Raw genomic sequence first — 12,718 nt, 5'->3', positions numbered from 1 at the left:
CCATGGTCCCTCACGCTTTCCACATTCACCACTTGCCCACCTGATGCTTCCATACTTGTCACTCTTATTTTTTTTTTAACGAACCACAGGCGGAGGCTTAACCTATCATGCCATAGCGCCTGCCCCTACTTGTCACTCTTGTACTACTTTTATGTCACTTGTTAATCCTTGAATACAATTATCTTCCTGTCCAACTTGGAGCTCCTGAAGGAAAAGACATGTTTCTACACAACAGAGCCTAAACCTTATTAAAAAACAGTGTGTTTATTGAGTAAATAAATCCTGGTGAGGGCAGACATATAATCCACATTAAATGAAAAAGGAGGGGCCAGTGCTGTGGTGCAGAGGGTTAACGCCTGGCCTGAAGCACCGGCATCCCATATGGGCGCCGGTTCGAGACCCATCTGCTCCTCTTCCGATCCAGCTCTCTGCTATGGCCTGGGAAAGCAGTAGAAGATGGCCCAAGTCCTTGGGCCCCTGCACCCGCGTGGGAGACCTGGAAGAAGCTCCTGGCTCCTGACTTCAGATTGGCGCAGCTCCGGCCGTTGCAGCCAGTTGGGGAGTGAACCATTGGATGGAAGACCTCTCTTTCTCTGTCTCTCTGTCTCTCCGCCTCTCCTCTCTCTGCATAACTCTGGCTTTGAAATAAATAAATATTAAAAAAAAAAAAAAAGAAAAGAAAAAGGAGGCTGGAAAAGATATGACTTGCCTGAGATCATGCACCAGATCTGAATAGGAGAGGGAATTTAGTTTTCCTAATTCTATCACTTTGTCAAATTTAAGTTTGCATAAGTGGCAACTACTATATTACTATAATGTGCAGCTTTTTATGTTTTCCAGAAATCTCATCAAGATGTCCTTTATCCTGTAGTTGCTCTGAGGAGGTCCTCAACTTGGCAGAAATGACCTTATGCCACCATGAATACATTATTCTTGCTTGCGCTGTACTAAGTTGGCCAGAACGCCTGGCTACTTACAGGTTGTTTATCAGAGTCTGAGAAGTACGAGCTAAATTCCTTCATAAAGTCATTCTAACAGAGCCTTCCCCACTGCGCCAATGCCCCAGGTTAAGGAAGAGAAGCAGGTGACAGAAGGGCACCACATGTATTAAACAGGGTTTACTCTCACAACTGCTTATTTTCAAGTTTCCCATTTCCTTCCATGGGTTGCAAAAACCTCCCTAAGCTAAAATGTGACTTGGCTGCCTTGAATTGGAGTAACCAACAATCCTCTGCTCTAACATATGCCCTTGCTAAAGGAAGCACATGTTCTCATTTAAATACAAACTAGAACTAATTGGACTTGACTTCCTAGTCCTCACTAAGTAAATCTCCAAATAAGCCTCCTTTCTTTAAACGTATCACAAGACTAGCTATGCCCCAAACCAAAACAAATATAATGTCAAAAATCGTCAGTTAGACACTAGCACTCTGACATATCAGCTAGACCCTAAAGAAATACAATCTCAGTTTTCAACGTTGTAGTTAACATAAGAGCAAGAGACAGCCTTTTCCTGCTAGAATAAAACATTTTGGGGGGCCAGCGCTGTGGCATAACGGGTTAAGCTGCCGCCTGCAGTGCCGGCATCCCCTTTAGGCACTGGTTCAAGACCCGACTGCTCCACTTCCGATCTAGCTCTCTGCTATGGCCTGGGAAAGCAATAGAAGATGGCCCAGGTCCTTGGGCTCCTACACCTATGTGGGAGACCTGGAAGAAGCTCCTGGCTCTTGGCTTCAGATCGGTGTAGCTCCAGCCATTGTGGCCAGCTGGGGAGTGAACCAGCGGATGGAAGCCTCTCTCCCTCTCTGCCTCTCCTCTCTCTGTGTAACTTTGACTTTCAAATAAATAAATCTTTAAAAAAAAATAAAACATTTTTGGAAGCACTTTATTGCATCCAATATTCTAAATCAAAATGATTACTGACAAATAGAACATGGTTTAAAAAAAAAAAAAAAACAGATATAGTCTCATCCCTCATATTTAACTCTGTAGCTTTCTTCTCTCTTTTTTTTTTTTTTTTTTTTTTTGACAGGCAGAGTTAGACAGTGAGAGAGAGAGAGAGAGACAGAGAGAAAGGTCTTCCTTCCGTTGGTTCACCCCCCAAATGGCCACTATGGCCAGTGCTATGCCCATCCAAAGCCAGGTGCTTCCTCCTGGTCTCCCATGGGGTGCAGGGCCCAAGCACCTGGGCCATCCTCCACTGCACTCCCTGGCCACAGCAGAGAGCTGGACTGGAAGAGGGCAACCAGGATCCGGCGCCCCAACTGGGACTAGAACCCCTTGTGCCGGCGCCCAGGCGGAGGATTAGCCTAGTGAGCCGGGCGCAGGCCCTAACTCTGTAGCTTTCAAGTTCCCTCTTTGTATTTTAAAACAGTTTGCAATAAAGATGTATATGCAGCTCCTCTCTCCCAACAAGAGAGAAAAGGAAATGGCATTGCCAGCAACACTGAGGGAATGAAGAGCCTCGCTGAACTTACAGCTCACAGCAACTGACAGGCAGGTCCCCTCTAGGGGACTGAGAAAGCACGGCCGCCTGTCCCTGCCACACAGCATATCCGGCATCCAGAAATCGATGAAGATAAAGACAACAGGAACAACCAGCCATGACTTGCCTGAAGCACATGGGTACTTTAAAAAGATCATGGGAAAACAGAATTAAAAGATTAATTGGGGCAAAAAAATGTTTAAAACCACACATACCAGGAATCTTCAGAAAAGCTCATGGAAAACGCCTATCACAGGAGTGGACATTTAGCCCAGCAGACACTGGTATATCTGCCTGGATTTGAGACCTGGCTCCCACTCCTGACTCCAGTTTCTCATCAGTGCAGATGCTGGAAGGCTCAAATAGCTGGGTCCCTGCCACCCACATGGGAGGCCTGGACTGCATTCCTGACTCATGGTTCTTCATGCAGCCAGCAACAGCCCAGCCACAGCGGGCATTTGAGAGGTGAACCAGCAGAAGGGAGCTAGCTCTCTCTGAAATAAAAAATAAAATTTAAATATGTGTATTATAAAAAACTATGCAGGGGACCCGGTGTAGTAGAGTAAGCCTCCACCTGTGGCACTGGTATCTCATATGGGCGTTGGTTGTGCACATCCCGGCTGCTCCACTTCCCATCCAGCTCTCTGCTATGGCCTGGGAAAGCAGTAGAAGATGGCCCAAGTGCTTGGGCCCCTGCACCCACATGAGGGACCTGGAAGAGGCTCCTGGCTCCTGATCAGCCCAGCTCCGGCCATTGCGGCCATTTGGGGAGTGAATCAGCAGATAGAAGAACTTTCTCTCCACCTCTCCCTCTCTCTGTCTGTAACTCTACCTCTCAAATAGATAATTTAAAAAACAACAAAACAAAACAAAACAAAAAACTGCACAGATTTCAATATGTTCTGCACCAAAATTAATTTATCTTTCAGGTCAATTTTTCCATAATATTTTTGAAGTACTCTTGGATGTTTATTTTAGCTAATGACTGTGAACGCTATATGTTAAATGTGATTTTTAGTTAAGGGTCTAGGGTAGGGAAAGTAGACAGTGATGGGACTAGATGACTAAACTCCTTTTTAACACTGTCTTTTGAGATGCTATACTCAGACATACTAAGGGTCCTAGCAGTTAAAAAAACAGGCAAAGGTACCCATCAATCTGAAAATCTGAGGATGTACATTTATTTCATATCAGACCAGTGTTGAAAGAACAGAGAGGAAAAGCAATAAAAACACCTTACATTGCTAAGTATTTTCATGTTATCTCAATCCAAAAAACTCAGTTCCAGATGTAGAAATTGAAGGAGCACCAGAGACAAATGTCAGACTTGGCAATACTTCTGTTAGAGAGGAAGCAGAGACAGAGGAAAAAGGAACATGTATTTTGCAAATCAGTGTGATAGTCAAAACTAGCTCTTTACAAGATCTGAGGTTGTCAGGATGCTCTCAATACGAAGGTGTCCACCCCACCGTAAGAACCCCAATTTGTGATTTGCTATTTGTTTTGAAGGCAGAAAACTGTTAACATATATTATGCCTACATCCATACAACACAACAGTAAGGTGAGATTGAGACTTTCTCCCTAACTTTCTGCAGTGACATCCCATTTAAATTTCAATTAAGTGTAATGTTTAACAGAAGAAACACAAACAAGACTGCTAACCTGATAGTCCATTTTAGCTATTTTTCCCCCAGGGAGGAAAAATTGGCTTATTCACCCATTCCCATGCTTGAGATACAGTTATTAGAATGAAACCATTGGAGACTTGAACATTTCATAGAGAGCAGAAAAAAAATAAAAAGTCAACCAGTGAGTCTCATCTTGCTTCTTAAGCACCAAAAGACAACATACAAAAATAAACATCTTAGTTTGCCACCTCCCTCTGTTAAAGTTTTGTAAGGGGCCTCCTTCCTCACAGCTGTTTGTACTAAACGCTTGGTTAATTCAGATCTCCTCCCCTAATTCTCCTTGTTAAAACAAACAGGAGATTGGTCTATTATTATGGAACTGGCAGTCTCTGGGTTTTGGCTTTTTTTTTTTTTTTTGAGTACTTGGAAAAACTTTGCTAAACTTTGTGTATTCTTTCCAAGATTTCGAGAACATTCCCCCCATCAGGCAGCCCCCTGTCCTATACCACGGCCTGTCTCAAAGATCACTTTCTCTGTTCCAGGCAGAATGCTGTCTTCACTCCTGATTCTGAGAAAGAAGTGCCCACCCCCGACCCGCCGCCTGCTAAGTAGACCTCCAACCGCCTGCACCTCCTGATCGATTCCTCTCATCTTCAACTTGTCTGGACAAGCTGCTTCTCTCAGTCTATGAAGTCCTAAACACTGGCTTTCAGCAGGGAGGGAAGGGGGAGAGGAGCAGGGAGGGTGACTCAGGAACCTCCTGCATTGCCTTTTCTCTGCCGCTTTACTTCCTCAAGTGTGTTCAGCACCAGATCTTTCATTCTTCCCAGCGCACATCCTCTATCTCCGACCTGGCCCGCTGCACCGTATCCGCTAACTCTTCTTCCTCCCTAAAAGGTCAGGCATGTCCTGAGGTTTTCTTGTGAGCCTCTTCTCTCACAATTTCAACCGTTCACCCTGGCCTTTCCCTCCTATCCACCTGCTTACCAGACCGCCACTCTGCGGGTGACCTGCGAGTCCCTCTCTCCCACCCCAAATCCCTGACCTTTCCTCCCCAGCTCTCCTCACCTCTCGATTTCCCTATGTGTGCTTTCATGGCACCGCCACGATCTCTGGAGCTGCCAAAACGAGAAGGAAGCAAGACACCTGCCAGGAACCAAGAATTTCGCCTCAAGCATCCCTCAAATCTGTCAGCTCAGTTCTACACCTCTCATCACTAAACCTCTCATCTGAACGGCTATAATACCCTCCCCTTCCGCTTCCCTTACCTCAAGCTTTTGGTCCATGCCAGTGCCAGAGAAATATCCCTTAAGCATACCTTTCATCGGGTGTGGCGTGCAAGACACTGCACATTTCTCAAACCTGAACGGGCGTGTGGATCGCAGGATGATCTTACTGCAAAGCGGCTCAGATGTACACAGAGAAAAAGTGTTCTCTAGACATAACCTGCAGCCTCTGAGCCTCCTGCCGCTTGCTCAAGTCCCCACGACTCCACCACCCATTCCTTCTGCCACAACCTTTTCTTGGCCTCTCACCTCCCTCACCCCAGTGCCCCACCCAGTGTGCTCCATGTGCTGCTGTCACAGGTCTCTTCACTGGGTCCTCCCGGACACACAGCACGCTGCTGCCTGCACCTCTGACCCTGGGCCATTGTCGGCACCAGCAAGTACCCGCTGAAAAGTGGCTTTGCCTTCTAACCAAAACAAAACACCTTGCTATCCTAATGTACTCAGAGCAGGTGCTTTGGACATTTCTTTCAGATAAACAAAAAGGCACTTCAGCAGGGGAACTGATTCATTAGTGAGCTCGGGAAAACTGTTCAAAGCTGTCACTTAGAAATGTCTGTAACATTCAAAGGGTGCCTAGTGAATTGTGGTACATTTACTATTTACAGTAGCTTCAAGGTAATGTAGATCAAGATTCTGATAGCTAATTGAAAAGTTAGTCTAACTTATTATGTTGCAGTAATTCCTACCTCAGAGGCTTATAGTGCTTTCTAGTGCAGACCCTGGCCCTCTCTGGCCCTCCCTGACGCTCCTTGCGTCGGTCCAGTTGTTCCATGAAGACATCACTTTGTCTTTCCGTGCTGCGATTGGCTGCCTGCAAAACGCTTCCCCGTCAACCCACCTGTCGTTGGTGCCTACATTTTGAAAAGTGCTTTACAACACGCACCTCGAAGGCTCGTTTCTCAGAAGGCTCCGAAACCATGCTACCTTTACACTGGGTGTTTACATAGGAAATAATGTCGACATCCAAGACCCTACGGGTGTGGTCCGGAGCACTGCTCATTGCACCAGCATCCCCAAGGTGAACGTGATGCAGGGGTTCGGCAGATCTCCATTAGAGAACCGCTGATCTCAGCCCTCGGCCAGGGACAGACGGAGTCGTCGGAACGAAGACGCAAACAGCTGTCACACCGGGTGATTCGCGCAAGGAAATGACAGGGCGGGAAAGGTTTCCGGGAGGACGAATAAAACCAAATAACAGCGAGAGGCACCAAGCGGCTCCCGACCTGCGCGCTGCATTCCCCAAGCATCCCTCCCACACCTTCGAGGATGCAGGCGAGGGCCTGGCGCCGGTCTCCGGCCTCGGGGGGTGGGAAGCCGGCGCGGCCCGGCGCTCGCCCCGCGCTGTGCAGGGAGGCGCCCACCCCTGACCCCGGGCCGCGGGTGCCCCCTGTCCCCCGACCCCCAGACCCTCCGCGGCGCCATCGTAAACAAGCCCCTCCCGCGGGTCGGCGGGCGCTCACCTGCCGGGCGACCGCAGCTCGGCCTCGTCCTCGGGTTCCGGTCCCCGCGACTCCGGCTCGCCCGCAGCTGCGGGGAGCGCCTCGGCGTCCTCCACCGTCACCTCCGCCGCCGCCACGGCCCCGGCCGCCGGCACTCGCGCGGCCGACGTGGGGGCGGCCGCGGCCCCCAGGCCGAACGCCGCCTCCGCCCTCGGCGCGGGGAGGTCGCGGGCGCGCGCCGCGGTCCGGGTCCCCGCCGTCAGGGCCAGCAGCAGCGGCAGCAGCAGCGCCCGCACCAGCGACCCCGGGCGGGTGGCGCGCTCCATCAGCGGCCCGCCCCGCGCGCGGGCATGGAGGCGCAGCCGCCGGCGCCCGCCTCTCGGAGCCTGCGATCTGGGCGAGAGCGCGCTGGGGTCCGCACTGCCGCCCCGACGGCCTGGACAGCCAGCCGCGTCTCCCCGGCCACGTCTCAGCTCAGCCTCTGCCACCACCACCTGAGTGACAGCCTCCCTCTGACATCGCCCATTGAGCAAACTTTCCGCGCTTCTGCCCTCCGATTGGCTGCGGCTCCTGCCAATCCGGGGCCCCCGAGCTGGTCCTTTCGGAGAAAACAGGCTTTCCCCGGTTGTCAACATCGAGCTTACCAACCAAATCATACTTTCATCCCTCCAGTCCAGGCCCTCTTCCGGACGCAGTTACCAATGAGCAAAGCGCCTCCCCATATCTCCTTATCTCATTGGTGAGCCTCAAAGGTCCCGGAATACCTTCCCTGGAGCGGATTGGCCACCCTGGCGGTTGGTCTCGCCCCTCAGAACGAGGCGCTGGCGAAGGCTTGAAAATCATTGGCGGAGGTGGATGTCCCTCAAACGTCTGCGCTAACTGCTTCCTGATTGGTTGGAAGCGCCACTTAGTACGTGGCGGATTCTGACTGTGAAGAGCGCTGTCCCTAGAGAAAGGGAGAGTGGGAGGCGAGTCCCTGGTGATGGGGAGGCGGCCGGCGTTAAAGGAGCTGCCGCAGTGGCTGCAAGGCAGTCTAGGTGGAAAAGAAGGAAAGATAGGCGACCGAGCAAGTCGTGAGGTCCCTAGAGGCGGCTGAAAAGGGTGAAACGGCGCGGGAAACCGGGGTGCTCGCGGCCGCGGCGCAGTGACCAGTACAGCGGACGCCCCCTGGAAGAGCTCGGGCCGGGCAGTTACGTCATCTGCCCCGGACCACGTAGCCAGCCGGTAGCAGAACCCTGGCTCTGCACCGCCCTGTCTCTCGAGACTGCAGAGTGGACGCGAGCTGGCACTTCGGCGAAGGCGTCTGAACTTCTCTGACAGTCGCGAAGCACACCTGCAGGTGTTTGGTAAGAAGTTGGCATCCTGCGGCGATGCATCGAAACCGAGGGGAGCGGAAGTCTGTTACCCCGTCAAGACTGTGAAGCGGGCGGCTGTGGAGCCCAGCGGGGAAGACGCCGGTACCTGGGATGCACAGCTGGCTCCAGCCCCCCGCTAATGCGGACCTTGTGTGGCAGCAGTCACGGGTCCTGCCACCCAGGCTTCAGCCTGGCCCAGCCCCCTTGGTTAGGGACATTTAGGGAGTAAACCAGTGAATGGGAGCTTACTGGATCTTTGTCTCTCGAATAAATTAGTTAAAACAATTAAAAAAAAAAAAACCTGTGAAGATTTTAAAAGATGTTGTCAGTTTTTCTGATTCCTTGATTATCCCCATCTGCATAAGCAGGTGCTCTTAATTTCTCCCATCCAAAAACAAAACAAAACTCACACCCCCACCCCCACATCTCTTTGGTTTCTGTTCAGCAAAGCTCAACAGAGGTGGAAACTCTTTAGTTCCTCTTCTCCAAATCGGGCACACTACGGCCGGCATTTGTACCCCCGACTCCAGAGGCCACCCTTGCGAAATTCAGCTGAGGATTCACAGTCTTCATTTCAGCCGTGCTGGGCCCTCGGAACTCAGTCTTTGCTGAGCCATATACTTTGCACTTTCCTGCTTACCCACTAGATGAGTCATCACCCTCAACTGGTCCCCCATTCACTTGGGATAGAAGCCAAGTCCTTACCATAGGTGAGAAGGTCCCAGGGCGTCTGGCTCCCGAGACTTCTCTGAATTCATTCCCTGCAATGTCAGGTGTTCACTCTGTCCTGCCCTGCTGGCCTCCCCACTATAACAAAGCCGGCCAAGTCGCACCTTGAGGGGGTTTCATTAGCTGTTTTTCTGGCCTGCGAAACTCTTCCCTAGTGTGTTGCTCTGCCAGGACTGCCATAATAGCAAATACCTCACGCTGGGTGGCTTAAGCGACAGAAATTTGTTGTCTCACAGTTCAGGGGGTTGGAAATCCAGATCAAGGTGCCAGCAGGGTTGGGTTCTAATGAGGCCTTTTCTTTTTGTCTCTCAACTCTTCACGTGGTCATTCCTCTGTGCGTGTGCTGCCCATGGTGTCTCTTCCACTTTGCAGGATGTCAGTCATATTGGATTAGCTCTCCACCCTGATGGCCTCCTTTTGATGTCATCGTTTTAGAGACCTGATTTCCAAATACATTTCCCGTCTGGAGTACTGGGAGTTGGGACTTCAGCATACAGAGAGGGAAGGCCCGATTCAGCACAGAGCACCAGGTGCCCACGAGACATGTTCCTTCGTGTCATTCAAGGCTTTGTCACCTTCCCAGTGCAGTCCTTCCTGACCGCCATATATAAAATTAGAATCCCCATCGCTTTGCTTCCTGTACTTCTCCCGTGTTTTATTTCTGCATTTAGTCCTTCAATACTACACACATTTATTTCGCTTCCTGTCTGTCTCCCTTCACTTGGATCTAAGTTCGGTGAAGATACGATCATTGATAGATTCCAGGAGCCTAAGACGGTGCAAAAAGTTTCATGTTCACCAAGTCCTTGTCGATTGAGTAGATAGATAGAGGGATGGATGGATCCCTGAGGACTGAGAGGGAAGGAAGAGATGAGAGTTGCTGTAGACAGAGAGGGCTGATTAGGGAAGCAGGAGTCCAGAGCTGCTATAGGGAAAGGAAGAGTTCTGTCTTCCACGTTGAGAGCAGGGATTAGGAGGTGCCCCTAGAGAATGTTGCTTTGAAATGGGGAGGAGGTAGATGGGACAGCTCAAACCAGTTGACTGCTATCTGCTAAGTAAAACGGGATAGAACTCTCTTGCCTAAGTAAGGGATTACAATAGCTGATATGAGGGGAGTGTCAGGAAATCAATACAAACCACAAAATCATCTAGTGTGTCTGTCCTAGGTGAGCTGGTCTTCATGGTTTTGTAACTTTTTCAAAAACCGGCATGAGCGAGGTTGCTTATCTGAGCTAATAAATGAAGATTTTGCTTTCTACCTATTAATGAAATGGAATTTGTATTCATTCATTTAACTTCCACAGAGTATCACATGGCCTCTTGCACGTAATGGGAATAAAAATGTGAGTAAAACGACAGAAGTTTGCTTCTGAAGCACAACTATGTCTAGTTAGGGAGACATGTTATTTTAATCATCACACATATTTATGTCATTAAAACGGCATAAGTGCTACATTTAAAAACTATAGGCAGAAGAGCAGAGCGGTGCGAAAATGCCAGCAAGGAGCATTTCCTTTATATTCCGGGAAAAAAATGCAAATATTTCCATTTTGGAAAAAGAAAGTCCCGAGTCAAGGTCAGCTGACTGGGAAAATAACTTGGAGAAGGAGAAGGGAAAAGACAACCTGTTGGCCTCAGGACAGCAGAGAGCGCCAGGGTGACCGAGAGTGAGCTCTGAAATCTGGGTCTGAGCACTGCAGGGAAGGGTAGGGAAGTGCCCAGGTATGACAGCTGGTCTATGGGTCTGCCTCAGAAAGAGAAGCTGGTACGCAGGTGCCCAGGTCAGGCATTGCAGAACGATTAAGATTCTAAAACTGGGCTTAGTCCAGAAGGTCAGCAATAGGTCTGCTATGGTTTGGAAGCAATTTGGCCCCAAACTCATGCAGTTCAGCCCCTAAAGTCTTATGTTGATGATACAAAGAGGCTGGAAACTATTAAGTCGCTTAGAGGTCAACCTTTAGCAAGTGATTAAATCTGTCATTAGAGTGGAGCCCGCATGATTGAAGCCTAATGGCTTTTTTTTTTTTTTTTAAGATTTATTTATTTATTTGAAAGTCAGAGTTACACACAGGGAGAAGGAGAGGCAGAGAGAGAGAGAGGTCTTCCATCTGCTGGTTCATTCCCCAAATGGCTGCAATGGCCAGAGCTACACCAATCCAAAGCCATGAGCCAGGAGCCAGGAGCTTCTTCCAGGTCTCCCATGCAAATACAGAAGCCCAAGGACGTGGGCCATCTTCCAGTGCTTTCCCAGGCCATTAGCAGATAGCTGGATCGGAAGTGGAGCAACTGGATCTCAAACCAGCGCCCATATGGGATGCTGGCACTGCAGGCAGCAGCTTTATCCACTACGCCACAGCGCCGCCCCCCCAATGGCTTTCTAAGGGGAGACATCGGGATGTACACATGCCTGTCTCTTGCTCTGTGGTGCCCTGCGCTGCCTCAAAACTCAGATGGTGCAGGAGTGCCATCGCCAGAGGCTGAAGCAATGAAATCCATCTGATCTGGGGCTGGACACCTCCAAAATCATGAGCTGAAATAAACTCTTTGCTTTATAGGTTGCCTCAGGCGTTTCATTGTAGTCACAAAAAGTGGACTCATGCAAGGGCTGAGATGCAGAGAGAGGAGGCTCAAGCCATTAAGAAGGGAATGTGCTGGTTAAGCTGTGTTTAGTTGTAAGCAGCAGAAAACTGTCATGATGTGGCTGAAACAAGCAAGAGGTTGCTCTTCTCACTGATGCCAGGGCACTTCAATGAAGCTGCGTGGGAGCTCGGGCTGCGTTTGTCTTCCCATCCTTTCCTGGGACTGCTTCCCTCGTGCCTGTTACCTCGGTCTCAGCACGCAAATTCAGCATCGTTTCTTCATTACAGGCTGGGAAAGGGGGAAGAAAAGGCAGGCAACCAGTTGAATCTTCCCTATCAAAGAGCCTTCCCTAAAGCTCCACTAGAGGATTTCCACATCCATTCCACAGGCCGGACCATGTCAAACAGCTGCCCCCAGCTGCAAGGCTAGTGTATGGCCACTCCAAAGGAAACCAAGGTTCTGCCAGCGAAGATGAAGGGGAGAATTTAGAATCCATATCACTGAAGTGTAATCCATGCACAGTGACCTGCACCTGTTGAAAGTGTACATGTGGATGGGTTCTGAGAGATGCACATATACCGTAGTCAAGGTAAAGAACATTCTTATCACCCCCTATTTCTATGCAGTCCACCTCTCTGTCCACCCACAGTCCCCAGGAAATCAAAGACCTGTTCTCTGTCACAATAAATCTGTCTGCATCTTATAAAACCTTTAATAAATGTAATCATGCAGTAGATACTCTGTCTTTGTAACTCTTTCTTTCAGATAAATAAATAATCTTTTTTGAAAAAATCAGAGCCAAGCAATCAAACAGCAACAAGTACCAATAAGCAGCATAAATGCAGAGTATAACTTTATATAAATTTCCCTCCTATGGGGGTTCCCAGTATATATATATTTTTTTTTAAATGTGTTGGGGCTGGCGTAACGTAGTAGGCTAAGCCTCTGCCTGTGGCACTGGCATCCCATATGGTGCAGGTTTAAGTTCTGGCTCCTGCACTTCTGATCCAGCTCTCTGCTGTGGCCTGGGAAAGCAGTAGAAGATGCCGCAAGTCCTTGGGCCCCTGTACCTGCATGGGAGACTCGGAAGAAGCTCCTGGCTCCTGGCTTTGGATCAGCACAGCTCCAGCCGTTGTGGCCATTTGGAAAGTGAACCAGTGGATGGAAGATCTTTCCTTTTTTCTCTCCCTCTCTCTGTCTGTAACTCTACCT

At 49.5% G+C, this 12,718-nt stretch overlaps 1 protein-coding gene across 1 annotated transcript in view; it reads right to left on the bottom strand.

Moving 5' to 3' along the window:
• The window catches only part of EIF2AK3 (eukaryotic translation initiation factor 2 alpha kinase 3), a 77,300-nt gene extending 69,894 nt beyond the window's left edge, over nucleotides 1–7,406 (bottom strand). Inside the window, exon 1 of the mRNA XM_017340230.4 lies at nucleotides 6,864–7,406. Coding sequence (XP_017195719.4) covers nucleotides 6,864–7,168 — 305 coding nt within the window. The 5' untranslated portion in view covers nucleotides 7,169–7,406. The remainder of the gene's footprint in view (nucleotides 1–6,863) is intronic.
• Between the last annotated feature and the right edge of the window lie 5,312 nt (nucleotides 7,407–12,718).

This window comes from Oryctolagus cuniculus, chromosome 2 (assembly GCF_051225735.1).
Source record: "Oryctolagus cuniculus isolate XC-2025 breed Fujian yellow rabbit chromosome 2, ASM5122573v1, whole genome shotgun sequence".
NCBI lineage: Eukaryota > Metazoa > Chordata > Mammalia > Lagomorpha > Leporidae > Oryctolagus > Oryctolagus cuniculus.
This window is presented reverse-complemented; position numbering and strand designations above follow the sequence as displayed.